The sequence below is a fragment of the Tenebrio molitor genome, chromosome 7 (genome assembly GCF_963966145.1).
Source record: "Tenebrio molitor chromosome 7, icTenMoli1.1, whole genome shotgun sequence".
In the NCBI taxonomy this organism is placed as follows: domain Eukaryota; kingdom Metazoa; phylum Arthropoda; class Insecta; order Coleoptera; family Tenebrionidae; genus Tenebrio; species Tenebrio molitor.
In genome coordinates this window covers 1,243,063-1,269,121 of record NC_091052.1, presented here as the reverse complement: position 1 = coordinate 1,269,121, position 26,059 = coordinate 1,243,063, and the positions used below count along the sequence as shown (strand labels likewise).

Genomic DNA, 26,059 nt, shown 5'->3' with positions numbered 1-26,059 from the left:
ATAGAAGTTCGTGGAAATCTAGAGTGAATGGAATCATTATTTTTATCGAAGTAAACAAAAGAGTAGAATCAGAGCTGGATTTGTGCAGTTGAATAATTGCATATAAACATCATTAAGCCATAAATCCGTGAGTTCATGATTAACAATGAATGGACAATGTACTTGAAGACTGTTCTACCTGCGCCATCTAACAACAATTAAGCGCACCTCACAAGACGTAACCTATATAATTGCGATCTTGAAATAAAATTGGGTCAACTGATCGCATTAGTTAAAATTAATTACAAGTAAATATAATAAAATGTAGGAGTAGAGCGGCAAGAACCCTGAGAAAGTATTCGTTAAAATCGAGACGTCGGAGCCCGCCAAGCGCCAATATTATTTGTGTTAGTAATGTCGGTGGTCCGGTTAAGTCGAATTTTTTTTCCCCGTCTACACATCGATCATTAAAATTGGGAACGGTCTGGACATCGGTTTTTGTGCAAACCCGTCAAAAATCCCATTATTTATACATCCAACCGTCGTTATACCTGACCTACATTGTTGCCGAAGAGGTAAATCGTCGCTCCGGAAATGCCACTCGCGGATGCCCATGTGGGAGCCAATAATCACCCGATTAAGCCTGGTTATCTGGAGATCTCGCCGTATTTGTATGAACGACAGAGTATCGCCGATGAACGGATTATTTTGTGTTTGTTTGTTATTTTTTTGTAGTATGTGCGCTTGAATGGCCGGAACGAATGGTTAAGTGAGGAAGGAAGGGACACATTAGCGGCGGTGCAAAAACGACATGAAAGAATAGAAATTCCCCGCCGGCTGAAGGTGTACAATAACAATCATAAAGTGTTTTTTCGGCCAGACCCGTTTAAATGGCGCTGTTATTGTGCTAAAGTCGCGGTGGCGTCAGTCGCTAGGATAATGGACAATATGTGAATTGGTTCCTCTTAGAGGTGAAATATTTACTAGGTGTATTGTTCGCCAATTCACGTCGAGCATTTCCTGACATCTCAATTCACCTGAGCTATTCATTGAGTGGGTGTCGGCGAGGATGCAGCACTTCCATTCATCTTTTTACCTACCGCCGATCTATGGGGTCCTTCGCACCCTCGCGCTCCGGGGGTGGCTAGGGGGGCGCCACCGGACCAAGTTTCGACAGGTTTTGCAGAGTGGCGTGCCAGTGTTCGAATCCTCTTTGTGTTTCTGCGGCATCGTAAAGACCAAAAATCTATTTTAACTGTTGACAAAAATAAGAGACTTGAGGGATTACCACCAAGAGAAGTCAAATTATTTTGAGTTGCTTTGGAAAATCCCAGTCATAAATACAGCTGTCCCGTCAAGAACGTTTTCTCTTGTACTTTTCAATACTGGATTTAAATTCCATTATTTCGGTGACTTGACGAGTTTTATTTTTTCGGTTTATCATATTTTACCCTCTTTTACAAAACCTACCCTGGTAATTAAAAAAGAATAACTTGAAGTAGACAAAACACGGTTTGTCAAAAAAAACACTTGTAAAGATTTTACTAAAAGGTATAGTGTAAAAAAGCACCTTTTTTATTGCAATGTCGTTTTCGTGCTGCTCAAGAAGTCTGCACTCGAGTGGCAATTAGATTGTACTTTGATGCTAATGAATAATTAACCGGTTTTTTCATCGATGTATCTTGAATTGAAAAGTATTGATATGGTAATGTTTAACAAAGAGAGACAATTGAAAGATTTTAGATCTGAAATATATTCATGTCTAGTTTGTTAATAGTCTCATGACATCATTTATACCTTTTTTATGCAGAATAGTTCTCTCCGTAATAATTACTGATGATTAAATACATTGATAAAAATATGAGATCAGATTGTACATCTGATATAAATACAGAAAAATTCATAATATTTTTGAATAATCTGGTTCTACTGCAATTCGTCACGAAGTCACTTTTTAAATCGACAATTTAGCAGCCATGGAAATGTATCTCTGTTATTCTCATGGAACAGCAGACCCGATCTCAATTTTCCTTCTTCAATTTTTGACAAAATGATTTTAGAAATTCATTTAACACAATACGTGATGTGACACTATGGTCATTTCATAGAAATCCCAAAAAACTGTTGTTAGCTGGGAATGATAAATAATGTGGTGAATTCTTCTCTTTCCACTCCATATTATGGTGACTGGATTAAAACGATGAACTCAAGTTTTATTCTGACTCTAATCTTGATTAATAGTGGTTAAATTTATCTTAAAAATCAGTGGCTTAATGATCATGATTTAACATTTTTGGACAGTGACATTTTTTGAAACAATAGAAGATTCAAGGAATGACAAATTAGAAGAAATATTTTATATTTTATAAAATTTTACATAATTGTGTAACCTAACTACATATTTAGATAATTGAAATTTAATTATAACTTACTGACTAATTCTTGAATCTAAAAACAGACATTTCAGTTTTATATGTCGTCATATATACCAATTCTTTGATAAACAGTCGTCAACAAACAAGGTGAACAACAAGAAATGCGTCAATGCAGTGAAAACAATTCAAATTATAAATTTAAAATTTCCAAATACCGTATACGCAGTACGCAGTATTGACAAATAGCTAGGTTTTCTTAATGAACAAATTAATAAATGAAAAAAAGTGTCGTTACCCTGGCAAGTAAGTACAAACTTTGATAAGTCTACATGTGCAAAGTTTAACATTAAAATGTCCAGTCGTTTTCGAATTATGTACTATTATTTTAAAAAGCCATAGCTTTCAAATTTCAAAGATACCTAGTTGAACGGTATAGTTACAAAGGTTGAAAATTGAATTCACAATTATGACCCAAAGATTAAAGAAATGTCAAAATAATAGAAACATTTTGGTTTTTGCCCAAAAAGTTTCACCTGCAGAAACTACCGGAAACGCGCTGTTGCCTCTGTTTCCTGTAATGAACAATTTTCATCGATTACATGTAGCAAAGGAAATCAATGAAAGGAGATTATTACTGGTCGTTGTTACCAAAACATCGAACCAGAATTGTGAAAACGTGCCGTGGAAAACTTTCTAAAGATGGGTTGTTTTTGAAAGAAAATGCACCGGTTTTTTGCCCTGCGAAAATCCAGTTAAATCGGTTTTAATTTTCCGATTGTCCAGCATATATATTTTTGATTTGATCCCTTCGGATTATTGCCTTATTTCAAGATTCAAGAAAGTCTTGAAAGGATGGAGATCTACGTCAAAAGAGATGGTGATTGATGCTCTAGAGACCTGGCTTGCAGACTAAGAAAACGATTTTTTTTCCAAAGGGTTAGAAACTTATTTTATGAATGTTTTGATAAAGAATTCCTTTTTGCGAATAGTTTCTTTTCGTTGGTTTTTCTCTTACATCCTCCTAGAATAGTGTTTTACTCGTAACCTAGTAATTTTTAAGAAGCTGGAAGTATCAGAGAATAAGCAAAAGTTAATACTGACAGATACCTATAGAAAGAGATGACTTCAACATTTTTGTTAAAATAATATTAGGAATGACTGACAAAAACCAATATGTTCATATGCTGTGATTAATTTGATTAACTGATTATCCATCTTAGTCGTTGATTTGTCGTTGACTGTTATTCAGGACAAAAATTAATCGAAATACAAAATTACGCCTGACAATAATTTAGTAACTTCTTCTATTTTACAAACTTGTTGTTTAGAAACAAGGTAGGAGTTTTATATGTACTAAATTATTGAAAATAACTGATTTTTTTTAATTAACATATCTTGTCCAGTTAATTATTTAAATTGACGCAAAAAAATAAATATCGCAAGGTGAATGTTGTACAATTATATACGTCAGGTATAATTATATTGGATTAAATCATGTTAAACTTTGTGAAACGGTTGTGCAAATTTCAGTGTCAGAGTGAATGTGATAACAGGCACTTTTAATTTTTTCCACAACAGTTAAAGCATTTAGTGTACTCCATTTTTAAAATCTTTGATTGAATTGATTTTTTATCAGGTGTTGCTATAAATTAGTCAAATGTTAAAATTATAATTGTCGGAATTGCTATTAATAATGAATGACACACCGAGATAACTCGATGAACAACGCAATGGCAGCAGGTATTATCTTTAAAATTGAGTTAAACTGCTACCACGCAGCTGACCATTGTTGTCATTAGTGAACAGCTAGCAGTAATATTGTGCAAGTCAGTGTTATGGGAAGAAATTGCTCCTTTCTGAGTGCATTTTAGTACAGCGTGTGATTCCTGTGTTGTAGTGCATTTTTAAGGATCTGTTAAACTCATTATTCTAATTTTAATTATAATAACAGGTGTGTGTTGAAACTTGTGGATAATTTAAATCTGAATGTCTGGTTCCATTCTGAAATGAGGTAAGCTTTGTTTCTAATTTTTCGCCATACTAACAAGATATTTTTTAAATTAAACATTTTAATATTATGAAATCGCTCGTTATTTTTACCTGATGGACGCGACAAAAAGGCTTTCTGAATTTCAAATTCACTTTTTCTAAGAAAATAGTTTATTTGTTCTGCGAAAGCTAAAAGCCATTGAACTTGATTTTTGGTTTGTTACTTGTTTTAACTTGTTGCTTGTTCAGATAAGTGTACAAAAAGCTGCAGAAAACTATTCAAACAATGATACATATCTACAGTAAACAGGATTTATCTACATATTTCACCTATAAATGTGAAACACCGTCCTTCTAAATAAATAACTTTTATTATATTCAATTGTTGATTAAAATTAATTCATTCACAAATAATTTATATTTTTTATTAATTAAATAACATCAATAAATATGTAATTGAATTCTTTATCTAATTTGATATTGTTAATAATTGTTGCGCTTTTTTAAAGCGTAGATTAATTGGAGCGCGATGACAGCTAACCTAAAATTTAGAGCTAAAAAAATGTTTCTTTACAATGTTTTACATTAAAAATAACATAACTTAACGATTCCTATTCTCGAAGCAAATATCTAAGGGCACCGTTTGTTGAAAACAAACATGTTCAATTATGTCCCGATTAAATATAAAGAAATGTCATTCGTGTCAAACGGCGGGAAATTCAAACTTTACACTGTTCTAACCGGTTTAATTTTTCCAACGCAGGATTTCATTTATAACTACACTGTGACAGCTTTTTCTATTCTAACTAAGTAACAAGTTAACTAACAGAGTTAACAATAGAAAATAGTCAAAAAAATATTCACACAGGACTAATATTTAATGAGTTATTAACAAAAATTATTTTTTGACACTTGGGAATTTGCGATATCTTAAATGTATTCTACAAACATTTTATAATTTTTTTTGTTGTCTCCAAATATATCATTTTGTCGTCTAATTGAAAATGATGTTTTTAAAAAATAATCCAGAAAACCTTATTAATTACCCTTATTAGGAATTAATTTGTAAAGCACTTTGACGCGTTGATACAGCGATAAGATAATGTTTCATAAGACAAGAATTTTTGTCAGTTTAAAAAAAAAAATCGGTAACAAAAAGAAACAATGTTGGCTGTTAATTTGGATTAGTAGACACTTGAGGTAAGCAGCTATCACTACTGAATATCATTATTGTGGCTAATGTGGAAGGATGTGGAATTTACCTGCGTCCCTATATCAATAATGGAATCGTGACCGAGGATGGCGGTTTACATACAGTCGGTCCGTATAGGAACAACATTGAGATTATTCGGTTAAGTGCATAGCCGTTTTGTGTTGGCAATCTATATAAATCTACAAGACTGCACTCGGACAGGTGGGAAAAACAAATAATGGTCCGAACGAGTGCAATCGAATCTAAGTTATGTGGGTTGCATGATGCGATTTTAAAACTATTCTCCCAAAGCAATATATCAAGCGTTCATTTTGGTCGTTTAAGCCGGACCTACCTGAAACTGCATTTGGAATTAACAACTTTCTCTTTGTTGCAAATTATTCAGTTATTTACAATCTTAGTGCCATAAAGTCACCAACTAATTTTCTCACAGGCCATTAGCTCTTGGGGATTAACGGGGTGGATCGCCCCGAGCAGCCAGCCTCCTCTTTGTTTCCAAACTTTGCCTACGCCGAACCTGTTCCACCAAATAATCTCTTCTTTTTTCTCTTTTGCCCCTATGTATAGGATGGCTTTATCACCCAATCTCCACAGTCATAAATCACTATCGAAATCGTCCATAATGTGTTCAAATATCCTTATGAAAAGGTGCCGACGATATATAACATTTCGCATTCTATTGAGGGATTTTCAATGCTATAAAGTCAATTAGACCCTGAATACCAATGAAGGTAGGTGGCGAACCAACTGTAAAACATGTCTGGATTTCCATTAAACAGATTTCAATAATCGAACATCCCGGCACGATCGAGACAAATCTGGGGGAAGTTTTTCGTCTGTCGCCGCCTTATCACCAAGTTCATCGGCGACGAAATCATTACTCAATCGACAAACATCCTTATCAAATTCCACTCCTCATATCTGTTCATTCATGAAACACCAAGTCAGTGTTGTAAATATTTTTATCTGATTTTCAGTTCATAATGTCGTAACATCCAGCGAATTATCAATGGAATAGACTTTACTTAATTTTTTATCGCGGTTTCGCCAAATTTTATTTGCTTTTCTTGGAAAACATAACCACTTCAGATAACTCACTGCATAATTTTTTACTACATTTAAGTAACAACCAAATCGAGGTCATGCTTTTTGAACGACTCAGTTACGAATTTGGGTCAAAAATTTTGATAAAGCTATTTTTTAAAATTATCAATTTTGCTGGGGAACCACCGTAATCTAAACTGATTTTATCTACGTTTCATTGCACAAGTTTAAACACCGGCACCTCAGTCGACAAAGAAATGTTCATTTTTTGGCGGCGACATATCAGATAAACAAAAAAGCAATCGTCAAAAACAAAATTTCTTATCGTAATTTGAACCGCAGTTTAATTTATCGAAGTAGGAATGTGAAACAAATTATTGTGACGGAAATTTTGAATTTTAAATGAAGGAATCAAATTACAACGTATCATTTTTACCAATGTGTTGACGTCTTGGATCATATCATATTTTAAAATTAGATGGATTATCCCTGACAAAGATTTTTGTGTCACTTATTCCTCGGCTAATTAGTGCGATTGGATGTCCATTTTGGGTTTAGAATTCGGTACCTCACCGTGTAGGAAGCCGCGAATCATGGGTGCTGGTCCCGAAAATGGAAACGACCAGAAAATGAATGTCTCCTTTCGGCATTTTAATAAATATTAATTAAATGACGGCTGATGGCTCGGCCGATTAAAAAAATATATGGTGATTATAATAATTTTGGAATTTTGTGTGATGGGGATTGGTCTGGCGATAAAATTTTTGTGTGAAGGCGTAGAATCCTGAATGGAGTTCTCGGTGACCCCGTGACCAGTTTGGCTGCATCCTTCCAGCGATGTCCACTGTTGATAACACAATCTGAGGCGAGTCTCGAACACACTGAAAAGCACAGATCGCATTCTGTTTTTCTTACCTTCGGGAGTCTTTATCCCACACCGACAGGTAAAAGTTATGTTGGTTTTTTTGTAGAGTAGTTTCTGATGTTAACATGCAATAAAAAATTTGGATTGTGGTTTAGTCTCTGTTCGTTTTGTAAGTTATTTGCATTTTACATTTGTTAGTTTTCGGATATCTTCTTTTACCATCTTTTTGTCTCTTCTTGCGTGCGTGTGCTTTTTTTCTCGGCGACCGGACGAATTGCACCGAAATATGTTTTACAAAATGACAATATGGACTTTGAAAGTTACCGCTTTGTTCTTCAGACGGTACTTATAAATAAATATTTGAACGCTCCTTCGACGACAAATAGTCTCTGATGGCGTATGTCGACATCGATAGCTCATAATTGCTGCATCTCACGAAACACGAACTGAAAAATATCCACACTAAAAGCAAAAAGAGGTTTGAGCAATACCTCGCTTCTTCTCTCTCTTCTTCACAATTAATGAGCTGCTAATTAAGACGCCATACTTGAGCCTCAATATTATTAACCAATTAACTGGCACATTTTTAACAACTTCTAAAAATTTTACGTTGCTCGTTCTTCAGGTACATCTCCAAGGAATTTTTACAATTACTGTTAAAAAATACATTAAAACTGACGCAAAAAGATCTCAACAAATTGCAGAGACCGCGTAATAATCAGATTCAGAAGGGAATTCCGCTTAAATTATTCAGTAACTAGTAGCTTCTGGTTTGTTTAAATAATGATATTTTAATTGATTTCCCAGCAGAATCACGATGGATCTGGAAAATTAATTCTCTGCGTGTTAATCACTCACTCACTCAAACTGTTCGTTAATATAAATATGGAATTATTTTTTGGCAGATGCAGAACGATATTTTATTCATTGACCGTTTACAGCAATGTCACAGGAAAATTTATGGCACAAGAACCAGTAACAAATAATATTTATGTTAGCCATTATTTTATGGTCAAATGAAGTTAAAATCTGACATTTATTGTGATTCGTTAAAAATTAAACTTCAATGTGGTCTCTATCAGAAGTAGTTGGAAGATGAAACATCAAACTTTAATAAACCTTCACCATAAACATCTTTCAAGTAGAATATAAAATACTTCTTCTTTAACCTCTGATAAAGAAGCCGAAATAAGGTGAAGAATTTCGAAAAAAAAATCAGTTGAAAGGCCTTTTTTTGTAACTGAACTTGAAACACTTCAAATCCTAGGAGTTAAAATGTCCACAGGTGGCCTTAATACATAATTAAGTTATCCCTATTAAAAAAAATCTTTCAAAAAAGCGAAATAACGAAATTATTACCTAATATTTAACCGGTGCCACTGTGCTGTAACACGAGTCGCCCGTGTGCATGGATGACAGATGTCAAAATAAAAAATAGCAAGATGGCCGTTCAACGTTAAAAAGTAAACTTTAGATTTTAATAAATTTTACTAATGAATCTTAAACTACGAATAATTCCTACAGATAATGAAAACATATACTCATCTTAACTGCCACATCCTGTATGATCACTTTAAGCACACAAATTGTCAAATATGTTTTTTACATGACGAAAAAAATTCTTAAACTGCTGCTGCTAATCAAATCACTTTTATTTATAAACTAAGAAGAAATGCTAATCTAACAAAAATTTCATATCTAATCAGGATAATGAGTCTAAATACCTAACCTTATAAGGAGTAAATAACTATTATAGATCGTATGTTTTTATTATGTTTAAATGATTACCATTCAATGAAACTTGTTTATACAGTTCAAAGTTTTTCAAGTTCAAATTTTGAAAAAAATTTTTGACCATAAACTATAAGAACAGTTAGATATGCAAATATGCATCTGAAAAATTTAAATCATTACAAATATTCAAAACATTTTCGTTTAAAAAAAATATATGTAAGTAGATATGTATATGCTAAGCTTTTTTCATTTGAGCAAAAAGTCCGAATCAAAGTCGTCGGAAGCTTCAATTGGTACTCTTAACGAGCCTGCCGATAAATCAGTTTTATTTTGCGCGATGACAACTTCTTCATAAAAGCGATAAAAGCCCATTGACAACATTTAATTAAAAGGTGAACAGGCGGCCACTCGATGACGCTCGTCTAAATCGATGACGTAGCATCATATTCACTTTATCCATTTATTGGCGACGCCTATTGTCACCGGGATTTGTCAAAAATTGTGCAACATGTTCTCACTTTCGGTAATCAAATTTACTCACTCCGGTGCCGTCACGAATCTATAAAATATTAGATTGTGTCGATACATGGGAGGTCGCATACTAGAAGTATTTGTCATCGATACGGTAGATCCCCTCTCTGACACACTTAAATCGCTCTTATCTCCATGCGACAAGTGTCGGAGGTCAAGATATCGCGACTCCGAGGAAAATCCATCGCTGTGGCAACGTCGCTTTATTTGAATCGCGGGCCAAAGGTAGGTAGGTAGGATGGCTCTCGCTCGAAAGAATCGGCATTTTCATGGAATAGGTAACAAGTTCGTGGGAACGGAGCAGTCTCTTCGCGGAATGACGCATTCGGGCATTGACAGATCACCTTGGCAATGGTCGGGCCCACATCACTCATACGCTGGATATTGGCTATAATCGCGGTCCCGATAGTGACATTAATGGAACACGGTTATTCTTTTAGTTAATGATGCCAATTAGACATTTCTGAATTAGTAGAAAACTGCACGGCCGCTCAGATAACTGGAACTGGTCTTATGCAACGAACCCCCCACATCATTCGCGGAACGCCTCCCTTTTTCACCCGATTTGGGTCTACTGAATCGGCGTGGGACGCTCGGAAAAATCCAAAATCAATTGGTTCTGTCACGACGAAAGTGCCACACGATTAGAGCGCGCACTTTTAATAACCTTCCATAAAATCAAATTGTTGCGGTAGGTATATGTATTTGAAATTGATGGTTTCATTTACCTCGTTCCAAGGCCAGATATAAATAGAACAAAATTTGTGTCTGGCTAACGTGATATACTTCACGATTTTGCACTAGCACACATCATTTAAAAGCCCATTTTAGAGCGTTTGATTAATCAACAATATTACCGTGGGTCATCCGGCTAAATTTGGATTTTCCAGTAGTACCATGTCACCATTTGGAACAAATTTGTTTAAAAAAAAATCAAGTCAATTACGGACAGTCTATTTTAAGACTCGAAAAGGCGACATTTTTTTTGTGGCTTGGCAATTGTTCAAGAGAAATCTGAAATGCTTCTTCAGGTTTCAGATGTGAGTCTCCAGTTCAAGTGGAAAAAATCTAATAATAACAATAATTTGAATCATCACTCGGAGTAACTGTACATGTCTTGCATGACAGGAGAAGTACCCTGGTACTGGTTTTTCCAGATTAGGACTTCCAGGAGATGCGTTGTGCGCCATCTTTGAGGACCGCTGTAAAACCGCGAGCGTTAACTGGAAAATTATCATAAATTACACTAATATTATGATATGCATTGACACGGGAGTTAACAGTTTGACGTAATTCTATTATTTCCGATAAGCCAGAATAGCGTAATTAGGTGAAAATGTCGTCATATGCAACGGACAACAGGGTCTTTCGGGGTCAATATCGAGTTGTTATTTCCCGAAAAAATTTACATTCTGCGGAATGAGGTTATGGTCAAGGGCGATGACTAAATCGATATCGTTAGGAATTAAACAGTGAGTGATTTTTTTGGGAGCTTTCTCGCCGGTTTTCGCCTACGCCACTGATATCGAAACAACAGTTAAGTATCGATAAGTGCAAATATTTGTTTTGATTTGGTGCACTGGACTCTAAATCGTCGGCAGTGACGACTGTGACGGTGAGTTGACACAAAAGTGTCACTAAACCGCAGGAAGATAATATTTGTTTTCATCATTAGAGAGGTAAAGAGAAAATTAAACAGGTATTAAAAAAAACACAAAAATACTTTATTCATATTTTAGTTTATCACAGCGATTCTATAACTATACAACAGTCAAATGATAAATTTGAAAGTCGTGTGAATTTTGCGATACATTTTATAATCGAGATAATATAATAGTACACTCTATATACAAATATAAATTAAAATTAGAAAATAAATTAATTTACTATTAAATAATGTCAAATACTAAGTATTCGAGTACATGTCAAATGGCAAAAGACCATTGTGAGTCAGTGGTTCTCAAAAGTTTCCTAATCGCTCGACGGGAGATTCGTTAAATACTTGAAATACTATTCCAGTAATGTCAAATGCCAAAAGGCCATTCCATGTCAGTGGTTCTCAAAAGCTCTAATCGCTCGACGGGAGATTCGCCTTGAAGTGGTCAAATACCTGAATGATGTACTGGAGCATGTTGAGATAATCTCTGTAGATGATCCAGTCTCTGATGTTTCTGCCTGTGTTGTCCAAATTTTTTCGGAGCTCTTCCTTCATGATGTCTCGAGTGACGGTCTCCTCGACTGTCAGTTCCTTCTCAATAATGGCCGTGTGTATTTCGCACAGCAACGAGCCCAAGTAATTTTCGGTTTCGATGAGCGAAGACTTTAAAGGTCCGTTTCTGTCTTCTTCGTCCCAAACCATCTGCTCCACACCGACGGCGATTTTTTGAAGAGAAACGTACACTTCCAGTAACGTCGGTTTGAACTGTGACAGAAGAAAACGAATTAGTATCGTAGGGAAAATGGGAAAAGATGAAGCGCAATTTACCTCTAAGGATTTTAAATGCTCGGGGTCCACAGCTCCGTCTAATTTTTTGGGGATTTTCGTTGTGGGAAGCCATTCGTAGTCGTGCGGGGCGTAATAGAGTTTGAGTTGTGCAACGTTCGTGTTGAATTTTTTCTCGGCCTGCAACGAGAGAGAAGTTGACAATTACATAGTTGATCGAGTTCTGGGAAAGCGTTTTTAACAATTGGACCCTTCTGATTTCGACGAACCGAAAATTAAAGTTCTTGCATTGAAAGAATGATTAACTGGCTCAGCTTATTATTACTAGAGGTTGATTAGTATGCGCGATCGGTATTATATTATGCCGTCCGTTGATGTCTGATTACACACTATCATATTTTTCGTCTCTTTCGTTGGCTCTTGGAGCGTCTATAAGCCTTCTCGTTCCATCGGATACAAATACTTTGCGTCTTTGTCACATCCGGTAAAATCGTGTCCGTTTTCCTCCGTCGTTAATAGCTAACTATTGTTCGACGACAATCAATTTGTTAAGAGGAAGCGGGTGCAATTCCAGAAGGACCAGAAGAACGTGTCCCTCACTTCCTCTGCAGAGCGTCGCGATCGCCGCGTTCGTGTACATCGGCGTCAGACCGTCTGGTGTCGCAAGGTCGGATACTTACAAACTCTTCCTTGAACGTCTTCGCTTTGGCTTCGGCGATGTGGGCCTGGCGGACGATCATGTTGATCAGCTGGGCGTCGGGGATGCCATGGCCGGGAGCGGCGCCGTTCACGCCGCCCATCCCGCACGGATTCAGCCACTTGGGTTCGGCGGTCTCCCTCGACGACATCGACTTCTGGATCGTCGGCGCTGACGAAGTGCTGGGAAACGTGAGCAGGCTTAGGTAAGCTCCGACGATTAGGGCGTGTTTTAGTCCTGCAAGAACACACATACGTGTTACAATATTTGGTCGCTCGGTGCTCAAACACGCCGCCGTCCGCAGCGTGAGAACCAGACCTCGCCATGACCACCGAATTTCGCGTCAAGCCGAAAAATCTTGGGTTAATTGGATGGTGAAGAGGTGGCCGCGACACGCGTGTCGAGGTATGCAAGAGAGAATCGATTTGAGTCAACAAACTTTCCGATGCATCACAATTCGTGAATCACTGGCCCAATTAGTTGGGACCAGGTACTACAGTGTGTGCGCGAAAAAAATCGCTTAGCGCGACGGTAGGATTATTGATAGTTTGATCCGCGGCGGGTTCCGGTGATGCCGCGCGCTATTGGCCACCTGTTGATCGCTCCGCCTATCGTTATACATATCAATCGTTGGTAAACCGTGTTCGACTTACTGTGTAAACTCTTCCAGAAGTGCCCATTTTTCCTGGTTTTGCAGGAGGAGTGTGGACTCGTCCTTCCCGGAACGGACCGGTGACTAATCGTTTTATTTCGTCTCGTTCGTACAGTCTGCTCGGGCAGATTTTCGTATTTTTTCACAAACACCGCGCACAACCTGTCAAAACAGCACAATTTGGCGGTCCTTTGGTCGCGGTCCAACATCCCCACGAGGTGACCTTGAGCGGTGCACATCTCCATCGTTCACGAAATTTCTTTTGGCGAATCGAAAAAAATCGAGCAAAAACTCGTCGCGCGTTGAAATCACCGAAAAGCTCTTCACCGGCTGCGAGCACCATGGACTAGAGGACTCGGCTAACTTCTGTTTACAATGTGTCGACAACGGCGAACTCCGATCGTCAGTGTCGGTACGTCTGTCAGACTTAACACAACATTCTGCTAGTGGTCAAAGCGTAAACTGACGAACTATTTATGCTAGAGGGTGTGTCTGTCCCATGAAACTCCTCCTTTCATTCATAATTGTATAAAGCGACCCCCACCACACAAATTATCGGCTACGATTTCCGGGTGATCGTCTCTCTGGACGTCTGTTTTCAGAACAACTACGTACTCACAACAGTCGCACTGACCTCGACATTATTAACCACACATGCCGTAATTTACGTAAGTCGTCTACGGTCCGGGTTTCACCCTCGAAGCGGTCGCGTCGACTATACCGCTACACCCCGTATCTCTTATCGTGGTGGTTAGGTTCGCATTTCATCGAATATCGGAAATCGACGCCGCCACCACGTAAGAATTTTCAGAATTCCGCCACTCTCAGCACCAACAAGTTGCGTTAATCGAGTCGCGTCACGAATGTAATCCTATATGGCTCAAAAAACTCCGCCGCCGCCGCCAATGTTAATCACGAACAAAAAAATATTCTTTTTCTTGTCTGACGTAGAGTGGTGCATCGTTAAAAATTTTATTGAATGATTCACGAAAATAGATTATGTAGGATTATGATGGGGGAGTGATGGGTGGATCCGCAACAATAAATATATTGATCACCGGGAAGGTCCATTTCCATTCATGGGGAGCTCTCGAATTCTAAACATTTTCTTCCACCAAACCTTGACGCTGTTGGCTCTGTGTCATGAAAAATTTTTCGCAAAAAACAAATAAACAACGCTGGCGTTAACGCACACAAGTTATTTAATTAATGACATGAATTTTGTTTGTTGCGAAACTTCGCCACATAATGCGGTAAGTGTATAAATCTTCCAGTTTGATTCACTGTGTAAAGATGATTTTTTTTAACAAACAAATACGCTGATTTGCAGTTTTATGGATATCGCAGAAGATGTGTTAAAATTGATAAAATGCCGAGTCATCAACTGGTGATAATACACTTTCATTTATTTGATAGAAAAAAACACAAATTAATTCCAGTGTAAAAGAGGTGAATGACATACATCGCGTCACGAAATGTGTAAAATCCTAACGATTTTCCACACAGAGAATAAGAAGAAACACCGGAACAATTCTCGGAAATTTGACACCTCACGGATCGCGCAGTTACAAAATTTTGCACAATTTTATTAAATACCGAGATAATTGGTTACATAAATATTTGGTTTTCTGAGAGATTACATTTCCAGATGTGCCCGTTGCATCTTTCTAATCTGCACAAACAAAATAATAATAGTTTTATCTGCAAATGCGTCTGAGTGTTAATTGTTGTAACTGTATAATTTTGACATTTACCCCCTTTCATTTTATTTTTATAAAAATCATAGCGTCATGACATTCAACATAAACATTATCTGTGTTTGTTGTTATTTGATCGCGAGCTTAATTCAAATTGAAAAATACAATAACAACAGTAACGCGCGTAGTTCGGAAATGGAAGCGTCTAATTTTAGCGCCTGTTTGTAACAAAGCCTTTATAAGATGCTAATTCACGTAATAATGTGCAGGTATAAAACAAAAATAAATATTCAAATAACATATGCAAACAGAAATGATGTCGGCGCGTGAGAAGAAATCAAGTTGAAACTTGCACGCGCCGAAATATCACTCGCAGTCGAAATGTTTGGACAAGATTTTATAGTTGTTTAAACAATTTTAACTCGGCTTCGGAAAGAATAGGGAATCCCTGCATTCAGTTGGTAACTTTTATTGCAAATAAATGGCAGGTGTATAATTAGGTAATGAATAAATGATTCATTGTTCGTGGTCGACCTTGCAAGGTGTAATAGACTAAAGATTTCTTGTATATTTGTTTGTACTTGTGCAATACGGATTTAGAACCGTTTTCAACCTATGGACCTGCCGGTGGTACGGTTAGATCTCGTTTATGACACGGCATTTTTTCCTTCCACTTAATGGTACGGTACGATTCACTCCTATTTGCACATTTCATGTATCGCTTTCCTGCAGGTTTTGTTCAAAAATTCCGTACTGATCAATCACAAATGACAATGGTCGTACCGTCACGAAAGAACTGGCTGGTCTAAGAAAAACCAATCATTACGCATTGCATCTACCAGGGGAATATTTGGATTTGAACGTGTGGTTTGTGGGATTTTTCACGAAGATGGGTCACAACCCGTTGTGGAAAAAACTTCATGCAATTAGATGATCAATTGTATCTATTTACTGATTTCGATCGGGATGGTAAGGTCGGAGGCAAGTTTAAAAAATCGCAATTTATTACACGGATGGGAGTGAAAGCAGTACCAGAGTCGTGACTTGGAATCATGGAAAAATTATAAAAATTATTAAAATCGTAAGTCAATGTTGAGACTCGAGGCTAAACTCCTGAGCGAACAAAAATACAATTAGAAAAGATTGTGCAAATTTTTGAAAACGTGAAAATCGTTTTTGGGCGAAAAGGCAAAATTCCAAATGTCAAAAGTCAAAGGAGGAATCACAATTTTGATAAGCCTGAACGAAAATTAATATGTTTTATGAGATAAAGGGCGCACCCTTACTTTGGATAAAAATGATTTAGATAAATGTATCTTTTCGTCACTTTTGCAAACAATGTAGATAATCCCACTAAAGTTGTCTGAAAAAAGTTTGCAAATCCTGGAAAACTACAAATACATCTGACTTTAATTTCTTGAGACACCGAATCCTTTGTAGGATAGAATATTTCCAAGGTCACAGCCCATGAGAGAATCCAACACCTCTACTTTACTTTAAATACCTAGACTGGCCAAATTGTTCTATTTTGAATGAATTTTGAATGTTTTCAGTATTTTTGGAGATATGAATAAGCTGTTGGGAAAAATCTTTGCAATCAAATTTTGAAATTTTCGTATTTGTTCGTTTTACTAAATAATGCTGACATGACAAATAATTTAGAAAAGATTGTGCAAGTTTTTGAAAAGGTGAAAATCGTTTTTGGGTGAAAAGACAAAATTCCAAATGTCAAAAGTCAAAGGAGGAATCAATTACAATTTTGATAAGCCTGAACGAAAATTAATATGTTTTATGAGATGAAGGGAGCATTAGCACCCTTACTTTGAATAAAGATGATTTAGGTAAAAATGTATATTTTCGTCACTTTTGCAAAGAATGTAGATAATCCCACCAAAGTTGTCTGAAAAAAGTTTGCAAATCCTGAAAAACTACAAATACATCTGAATTTAATTTCTTGAGACAGCAAATCCTTTGTATAGAATATTTCCAAGGTCACAGCCCATGAGAGAATCCAACACCTCTACTTAGCCTTAAATACCTAGACTGGCCAAATTGTATAAGAGTCTTATTACATTCTATATTGAATGAATTTTGAATTTTTTCAATATTTTTCGAGATATGAATAAGCTGTTGGAATCAAATTTTGAAATCTGAGTTGCCTTTATTTATTCATTAGCTTTTTTGGTATTTGTTCGTTTTACTAGATGATGCTGACATGACAAATAATTTAGAAAAGATTGTGCAAATTTTTGAAAAGGTGAAAATCGTTTTTGGGTGAAAAGACAAAATTCCAAATGTCAAAAGTCAAAGGAGGATTCAATTACAATTTTGATAAGCCTGAACGAAAATTAATATGTTTTATGAGATGAAGGGCGCATTACTTTAGATAAAGTTGTCTGAAAAAAGTTTGCAAATCCTGAAAAACTACAAATACATCTGAATTTAATTTCTTGAGACAGCAAATCCTTTGTATAGAATATTTCCAAGGTCACAAACCATGAGAGAATCCAGCACCTCTACTTTACCTTAAATACCTAGACTGGCCAAATTGTATAAGAGTCTTATTACATTCTATTTTGAATGAATTTTGAATTTTTTCAATATTTTTCGAGATATGAATAAGCTGTTGGGAATCAAATTTTGAAATCTGAGTTGCCTTTATTTATTCATTAGCTTTTTTGGTATTTGTTCGTTTTACTAAATGGTGCTGACATGACAATTGACTCTAGACGACAGTTGGTTAAAAAAAATGAAGAAAAAAATTGAACAGCTGTGTTAGTGTTCTTTGGAAGAAACAGTAATTGCTGCAATTATTCATTTAAGTAAATATTGTGATTCGGAGTGCATAACTTTTTAAATGTTGATGACCATCAAAATGATTTGGACAGCCCTAGCAGACAAAAAACGGAAATCACAGAAAGTTGTATTAGATATTGACATTGTGGGGTCATTAAAAATGTTAATTGGCTCCTTCTAATAGTGTATTTTCCCCAAACCGCAAGTGCATTAGTAAATCTGTGGCACATGAAGAGATAAATTTAATGAAAGCAAAGGTAAAAAAAAAATGTAAAAAGATTGCGTGTATCAGCATACAAGGAAGCAGCATCAGTTAGTTGAGTTTCTCATGAGGTTGCTGCCGAAGAGAGACGTGTGGCAATTTGTCAAACTTTTGCCTCGCCTCCTTTGACACCCTCTTTTTTGTCCACGTTCGATTCGTTACCGGTGTCCAAATCAATTTAAATGCCTTTGAAAGCAAAAAGCGTGTAACGAAGTGCGAATGACCCGGACGATTATCCACAACCACATTAGATACATAAATGAAACGGCTCGTTTCTGGTTGCGGTTTCTAATCTAAGGAAAAAATTCCGGCGTTTTGATTTTTTTCCCGAAATGTGTTATTATCTAGATAACGCATGCAAGATGGGCATCCAAGACGGTCAGTGCGCCGTTGTCGGGGAATGTTGTCAATGTCAATCGCTTCGCTAGTTCGACTACTTTGTTTTAGCGCAACAGCGTTTCCATTATAATTTACTTTTTTATTGCTCTTAATTGACCGATTAAATTCTGGGAGGTACTTTTTGTGTTATGTGAACAGCGTCCATGCGCTTATTTTGAAAGAATTAATCATATTTAATTGCGTTATACGTACGCACGGAACAATTGAAGCAATTTTAAATATTTTCGGTAATACCGCGATGATGGGATGACTCATAAAAACTACTATCTCTGGAACTAATTAAGCTAATGCTGGACGTTTTAGCCGCTTTGCGACTTACCTTCCCCATGAAGGATGAAATGGTGACACATTGATACATCGCAATTTGGTACAGTTACTCCCTTAACCGCTGCACATTTTTATACAAGACAATCTGACACGGTCATCTACAGATCGAAATCTCATCACAAACAATTTTTATGTTTCGAAATGTATTGTCAAAATTATTAAAATGTCAAGCTTTTGACGAAAGCCCTCTTGGCACTTTACCAAACAGATGTGATGAACTGGTAAGAGAAAAATCCGAAAATTCCGGGAATTTCGCCGTAGGAGTCGCAATACTGCGATGAAGCTATTCCATCTATTTGGCACGCTGTTTAAAACAACATAGGAAGTGAGTCAAAAAAAAATTTCAAAGAAGATTTTTCACGTGGAAACTGATTCGGAGCCATCAACATCCGATTTATTAATATCCTCCAGGATAAATATTTTATGTAATCTATACATGAGTAGAACAGTGATTAAGAAAGTAAATTTTATTTTTCAACTTAAAAGATTCAAATTTAATTCTTCTGTATCAGCTGGTAGTTGAGTAAATATTTTAACCGGATGATTGACATGTTCTCATAATGGAAAGGTAAACTGTAATAATCCTTATCGCAATAAAAGCGTGTCAAAAATACCGGAAATTAAATAAAAAAAAAAAAAACAAGGATGGGTTGGTGGCGAATTTACATCCCCTAACACTACTAAGATCTAGTAATTATAAAAAAATTGAATACCTGTTGTAGCAAACTGGAACGCCGCCATTTGAAACGCTCTTGATAAATGGAACATTTTGCACGAGATTGTAAACTTCGACTTCGACAAGAAAATCGACACTCTCACAATAATTCAAAATTTCAAAATGCAAAAGTTCTTAAACGTGTCACTTTAAATACCCTGCATTATCTTAACTGTGAGGTGGTCGTTTTTCGGAGGGAGGGCCGTACCGAGGGTGAAGTGAAAAGGTCTTTGTTTAAAAATTGAGGGTGGGGAAAGAAATGGCCAGTGTTGTGGTTGTATTTTGACTTTTTCAATTTGCTTATTAGTTTTCTGAAATGGTGGGGTGTGGCCCTTATGGCAATCTCAAACAACGGTACCAACCCACCCCTGCAGCTTTTGTGCGGGGTTTCTACCCTCGGGGTAAGACCAGGAGTCACTAAGACGTCGACAAGAAAAGGATTAAATATTCTTAAAGCAGGAAGCTCATGCTTTTACCTACGGAAAGTAATGGCCCTCCGACAAAAAATTTAACATCATCCTTAAAACATTTTCAAATGCCTGGAAGCTTAAAAAACAAAATTATCGAAACTGATCTTATTTTTCAAAAGATATTGTTATACATATTTATTTTCCATCATTCAGTTACATTTAGGTCGATGAAACCGCTCACCAGATAAAAATCCACTCTTTTTCACTTCAAAATCGTAAACCAGACATTTTGTATTTTGAATATTTAAAGGACAAAAAGAAATGAAAAAAGTCACAACCATAGTACCAAAATTTTTGTAATTTTATTCCTGGAATCTTCAAAAGTGCATTGTTTTTTGGACAGCATGAGATAAAGTGTAATGTAAGACCATTTCACTTTTAGGGCGCCGTAAACTACAACTTTTAAAAATTTGAGAGGCATATTATTGGAGGATTAGCTATGGATCGATGGTTCAATTGATCTCTTTCCTCACTTGTTGTCACATTATCAAAAACAAATTTTCTTAAAGCACAAATGATTGACCCTGTTGCGTCTCTGTTGTTCCTTATTGTAGAGTCAAAAGTTTATTGAAGTCATATCGAGGCAGTTTCCACCAAAAATTAGTACCACAGTCACATATTATTGTGAACAACTGCATCTCCTTAGTATAAAAATCCAATGGAAGCGATATGAACCAGACAACAGGTATTAATTTGTTCTTGTGAAGGGTCGTAGGTAAGCTCGCACCTGATGATATTTCTAGGAAATCATGTAATTAGTCAGGTAGTACCGATAAGTATGTACACCTGTTTTTTTTTTGTCTATTTGTCTTCAATATGGATTTATTAGAATGTTGGAAATGTTAAGAGAAAAAGGCAAGCCAATGCTTGTTGTTAACAACTATAAATATAATTTTCATAAAGTGCTTTCTGGGAACCTGTGTAGGTGGAGGAGGTTTGGGTTATCCACAGAGTATAACCAAGAGGTGGATGTTGCAAACTTGCAAAATACTTTTAATAATTTAAAAATATGTGTTTGGCCTTTCATTTTTGGATCCCCCGAGACTCATTCTTGCTTTACCTGATGAATTATTTGATGTAAACTGATCTTTCCGAGGATGCAGATTTCCCACCTTCTATGTGGGCAGAAAATACTGCAAATAGTTCTTCTCTTGAACGATTAACTGTGAAACTTTACACTCTAAATTTAATTCTTTATTTTACAATCACCATCCCAATTTCAATTTTCCCAAAATTTAAAAAATATACAAACTCATATTAAAAATCCTAGTATTAACTAACTGAAGAAGGAATATTGGGGGGCTGTTCATTTACGGAAGCAATTTGTAATTGATGTCATAGAAATTGATGCCAACTATTACACAATGACTTATATAATGTAATATGTAATGTAATAAATGTAATTATACAGGATCCCGCGTCAACCAAAAACCACGAGTTCTGATCTGCCATTTGATATGAATTAAAAAAAAAATTAAAAGTCAAAAATTTTATACTTTTTATTTACAGCAATTTTGTGTTGTCATTGTCATTGAAGAATGATTACATTCTTTTATATATGACATTTTTATTTTTTGCATACATTCAACTTTTTTAGCAACAACATCTAAAGCCACTTTCCTAGGAAACACACCATTTAGTAAAGCTACCTTTAAAAAAGTTCAAATCGTGATAATTTTAAAACGACTAAGCTTTGGAGATTTTTTGTTGCAGAATCCCTTTCAGAATAAATATTTGCAGTTAACAGCTGACGTGCTTGTTCCAGAACACCTCTATAATGTACCTCATCCACCCCGTTCTCCCGACCTGGCCCCTCCAGACTATCGCATTTTTCGGCTCATCCAAAACTTTCTAGAGAAAAAAAACCCTAACGTGATAAATCGGACAGAACCGGGACAACTTTTTTGAGTCGCAGCCAAAAAGACTTATAAGAAGGGCATCCATAATTTATCCAAGGGTTAGCAATAGATCAATAACAACGGTGATACAGTTTAGGTTTGTCTTTTTTTTTCACTCTATTTTATATTATATTACAAAAAAATATGATAAAAAAATCAAATGATATTCCAAAAAGGTTTTGATCTGATTCACTACAGCACGCCCTAAATCTTTCTCCATTTTTTTTTTGCATATCAACAACCTTCTCAAGAGACAATCGTAACATCGGGGTAATGATTAAACTTTATTCTTACGAATCGGGGTATAACCCAGATCGAGTAGTCCCATGAAAGCCATGATGAAAGACGGAAAATTGTCAGAACAAGCAGCTTGTCATCTCTTTGGGCATAAAAATGTTCCATTAGGGAAAAGAATCTTTTGATGGCGTTGTGCACCGTATTATTGCTATAAGAACAGTTTGCGTATTTTCTTTGACTGAAACTGATTTTGAAATTGCAAGAAAACCTATGTTTTCTGGCTACAAGGCCAGATTTTCACGATTCGCTCTAGCTTTCCCAGCCATTTTTCGCATCGAGTGTCGAACTCTTTCATCTATAATTTTTTCTGATTCAACAGTAGCGACAATCCTTGGATGATCACTTAGATAACTTTCGCGATTACAGCAAAATTATCTAAGTACCGGTTTTTTCTCTCGAGTCTGATCGAACACAAGTTTTAACTTGTTAAAAGCATCAAATGCATAAACTGTCACCATTTATATTTCACAGCCCCACAAATGAAATTTTCTAACTTTTTGTCACTCGATATTATAGACTGTAATTGTACCTGGAGTACCAAAATTCAAGAAACTTTTGCATCAACCCATCAGTACTTTAAGCTACGAGGGTTAATAAAATAAACAAAAATTTGTTCCACCCCCATGGTGTCTCTTTCATAAATAATGGTTTAGAATGGAGATTATTATTATGTTAATGTTAAGTGGTTTGTATGTTTGACTTGAAATTTTTAAATCCTTTTATTACAAATACAAAAAGGCAGGGTAATTAAATTTGCTCGTTGCCTGCGTAAAGTACTTGGTTTAGAACGATAATTTTTTTTGTTGGTAAGTGAATAGTTTACGTAGCACCCCCTCGTCGTCAGTTTAAGAAGATGATTGAAAGGCTGTAAACTGTAAGTCACAAATGGATAATACTTTGAGTTGACTTAAAAGGAACCGCAACTGTGCCTGAGAAGTGAGTAAATTCCAACCAAAGATTTTAGAGAAAACGACAGAAGCATTAAACATTTAAGAGACATTTTGGTAATTAATAATTAATCCTGCTGGTAAAATCCAGCTGTGGTCTGTAAATCGTCGTGTTTAAATAATTTTTGTTGGTGCAATTTCAGAAATACTAACACGTAGTGTCCATTTTAGGTCGTCGTTTTTATGATAGTCGGTATCGTTGTTAAAACGGCGGTGCTTTCACGTCAACGTCAACCCTCAGCATTACGTTTATTATGAAATAAATTATATTTGAATTTTAATATTATAATATAGCAAGTCGTCGCCGGTATAGTGACCCCCATAAATAACGACTGGTAGGCAGAGAAGTTGTTAAACCTTGGGAAATAATGTTTACACCAGATTCAAAAGATAAGAATTTGGGACTAGTCACTTATTAACATGTTCACATTCCAAGAGACATTCTCACATACGTGAGTGCAGCATAATCACTGCGGAAATGCTTGCGATAGATATTCGTCAGGTGCACGAGGGGAAACGGCCTATGGGACCGCCGTGAAGACATGTCAAGACGATGTCGAATCAAAGAAAACCGCCGCCGTCTCCTCCGGATTCGATTCCGCTTGGCCCCGAAAACACAGATCCCGATGTGATAAAAAACACACTCTTACCACCACGGTACGAGTGCTAAATTACAAACGATGGAGACGACCACTGACTCACTCGCAGGGACGGACTCATCCTTCTCCAAATCCCACCGTCGAGAAGAGAAATGTTAAATCTTCAGAAGAATTTTCACAACATTACGAAATTACAAACTATTCTTTTCAGTAAAACCACCATTTAACCATCGCAGGAACTTAGACAATCGATTCAAAATACCCAGTGACATAACTATGAAATTGCTAAATTATTATTCTTTAGATTCCTGTTAGTACTTAAATAAATTCATTACTCATTCTTTAGATCAAAAAAAAAAAAAAATACCAACAGATCAAAATTACAGATTATGTATTTGATTTCATGTTCGCAAAACATCCGTAGATCTATGTACTTAATATGAATTAAAATATTAAAATTACTTTTACACGGTTATTTTTGCCAAAAGCATCTCCACATACTGCGGTTATTTCCCCACCACATAAATTATTTTACAAAATTTGCAAAGAAAAACTGAACTTAAAACAAGGAAAATGTTCGATAATGTACGCTTTGGTTACGTGTTATTCAGTTGCTTCTTATCATTTTTTTTTCAAATTTTTGTTGATTTAAAATGGTATAACGCAACTGCGAAAATTCCAACATTATCACTGTAGTATTTTACAAAGATTTCTACACAATTTGCTCAAAAATTGTGTCATACAGATACAAACACAGTCACGTTATTTTGAAATGATTTTATTGAGTCCTTCATTTAATAATTTCGAATGCTTTTGAAGTACCGTGAGATCATTTCACTTTATAATTAAAGTAGGCTGACTTTTAAATTAAGTTGGCAACATTGTTGACACCTTGATTTGAATTGTCAAAATGACGCTTCAAAATTCAATACAAAAAAAAAGGAAACGGTGAGTTAACAGTTGTATCCAAGCCGGGACTTCGGTCTTCAATTTCTAGGCTTAGCACAAAAAGACTCACTTCTACTCTTAATGATATAATCTACTATTAGTTTGCTGTATCCTCAGAATGTACTGTCGCGAGCAAAAAAACTGGTCGTCAAAATTATGTTTTGACACAATAGAAAATGCTCCATTGTAAAACAGTCGTAAATATCATAACCTGTCATCATGTTGTATGACATTAATTGTCATTTTTTTCTCATTTTTTTGACACTTTGTTGACATGGGCATAATCAGGCAAGGAAATTTTTTTAATTTGTGACAATCTAACCAAATTTCGAAATGACATTGACGACAAGAATTTTTGCTCGCGACAGTAGCTCATCTTTTTAATAGCATATTTTGCAACAAGTTTAGAAAAGTGATGTTTTACTGAACGAGTATGGCTCGTATGGTCATAGCAGTGTATTGGTGACATTAAATGGGAGAATATATGAAAGTTACAAATTAAAAAATAGAAGGCAAGTTGCTTCAATAACAAACAAAAATTCCAAATGAAAAATCGAAAATGGTTCCATTGGAATTTCTCCTCTGTTTTTTTCATTTCGGCGAAATAAGCGAAAAAGAAAAAAGCCCGGGTTTTGTGAGGGTGATTTCAACCCTAAAACATCCATTTGGCAGATAATTTTTTGTGAGAAAATATAAATAAAATACAAAAGTTATGTAGGTTTATGATGGCGACTTTATGTTCCCAATTTTAACATAATTTTATATTTTCTCTTCTTACCTTAGTTAGTAAGAATTCATAGTTTTTAATATAATGTTGAATCTTTCTACCTTTCACGATGAGTTTATGCAAAATATATCTAATTTAGTTAAATTACTTGAATACTTGGTGTTATTCACAGCATAGGTATTTTACAATATTTTCGGTATAGATGCATCGAATATAATTTACTTTAAAAGGTAGAATAAAATTAATATCTAATATCCAGTGTTAACTTACACTGTGGTTAAATTAAATTCCTTGAATACCAAGTATGATTCACTCAAAATTTACACAAAATAAAAGTATATGACTGAAATTTTACCTTAACGGTGCAGGTGTTAAATATATTTTCATTAAATTTTGAAATAATGTGCAAAATTTTGTATGGTACCATTTGTTTAAACACGTTATAACAAGTTGCA

General features: G+C 35.7%; 2 protein-coding genes across 2 annotated transcripts in view; one reads left to right on the top strand and one right to left on the bottom strand.

Moving 5' to 3' along the window:
• The first annotated feature begins 4,347 nt into the window (after window positions 1-4,347).
• Window positions 4,348-26,059, top strand: part of LOC138135799 (Kv channel-interacting protein 4) — a 200,175-nt gene continuing 178,463 nt past the window's right edge. Inside the window, exon 1 of the mRNA XM_069054695.1 lies at window positions 4,348-4,365. The gene's annotated coding sequence lies outside the window, so the exon portion shown is untranslated. The remainder of the gene's footprint in view (window positions 4,366-26,059) is intronic.
• On the bottom strand, window positions 11,433-13,990 carry LOC138134899 (uncharacterized). Its single transcript, XM_069053487.1, has 4 exons — window positions 13,524-13,990; window positions 12,854-13,107; window positions 12,216-12,353; window positions 11,433-12,152 (listed from the first exon to the last, which is right to left on the bottom strand). Exons 1-4 carry the CDS (start codon window positions 13,765-13,767, stop codon window positions 11,799-11,801), a joined length of 990 nt encoding a protein of 329 aa, XP_068909588.1. The 5' UTR covers window positions 13,768-13,990; the 3' UTR covers window positions 11,433-11,798.

Excerpts from the sequence above, each read along its gene's own strand:
- LOC138134899 (XM_069053487.1), bottom strand. The coding sequence starts at position 13,767 with ATGGAGATGTGCACCGCTCAAGGTCACCTCGTGGGGATGTTGGACCGC. Across the intron at positions 13,108-13,523 it reads CTTCTGGAAGAGTTTACACA|GACTAAAACACGCCCTAATC; the intron begins GTAAGTCGAACA and ends GTGTTCTTGCAG. Across the intron at positions 12,153-12,215 it reads AGCATTTAAAATCCTTAGAG|TTCAAACCGACGTTACTGGA; the intron begins GTAAATTGCGCT and ends CTTCTGTCACAG.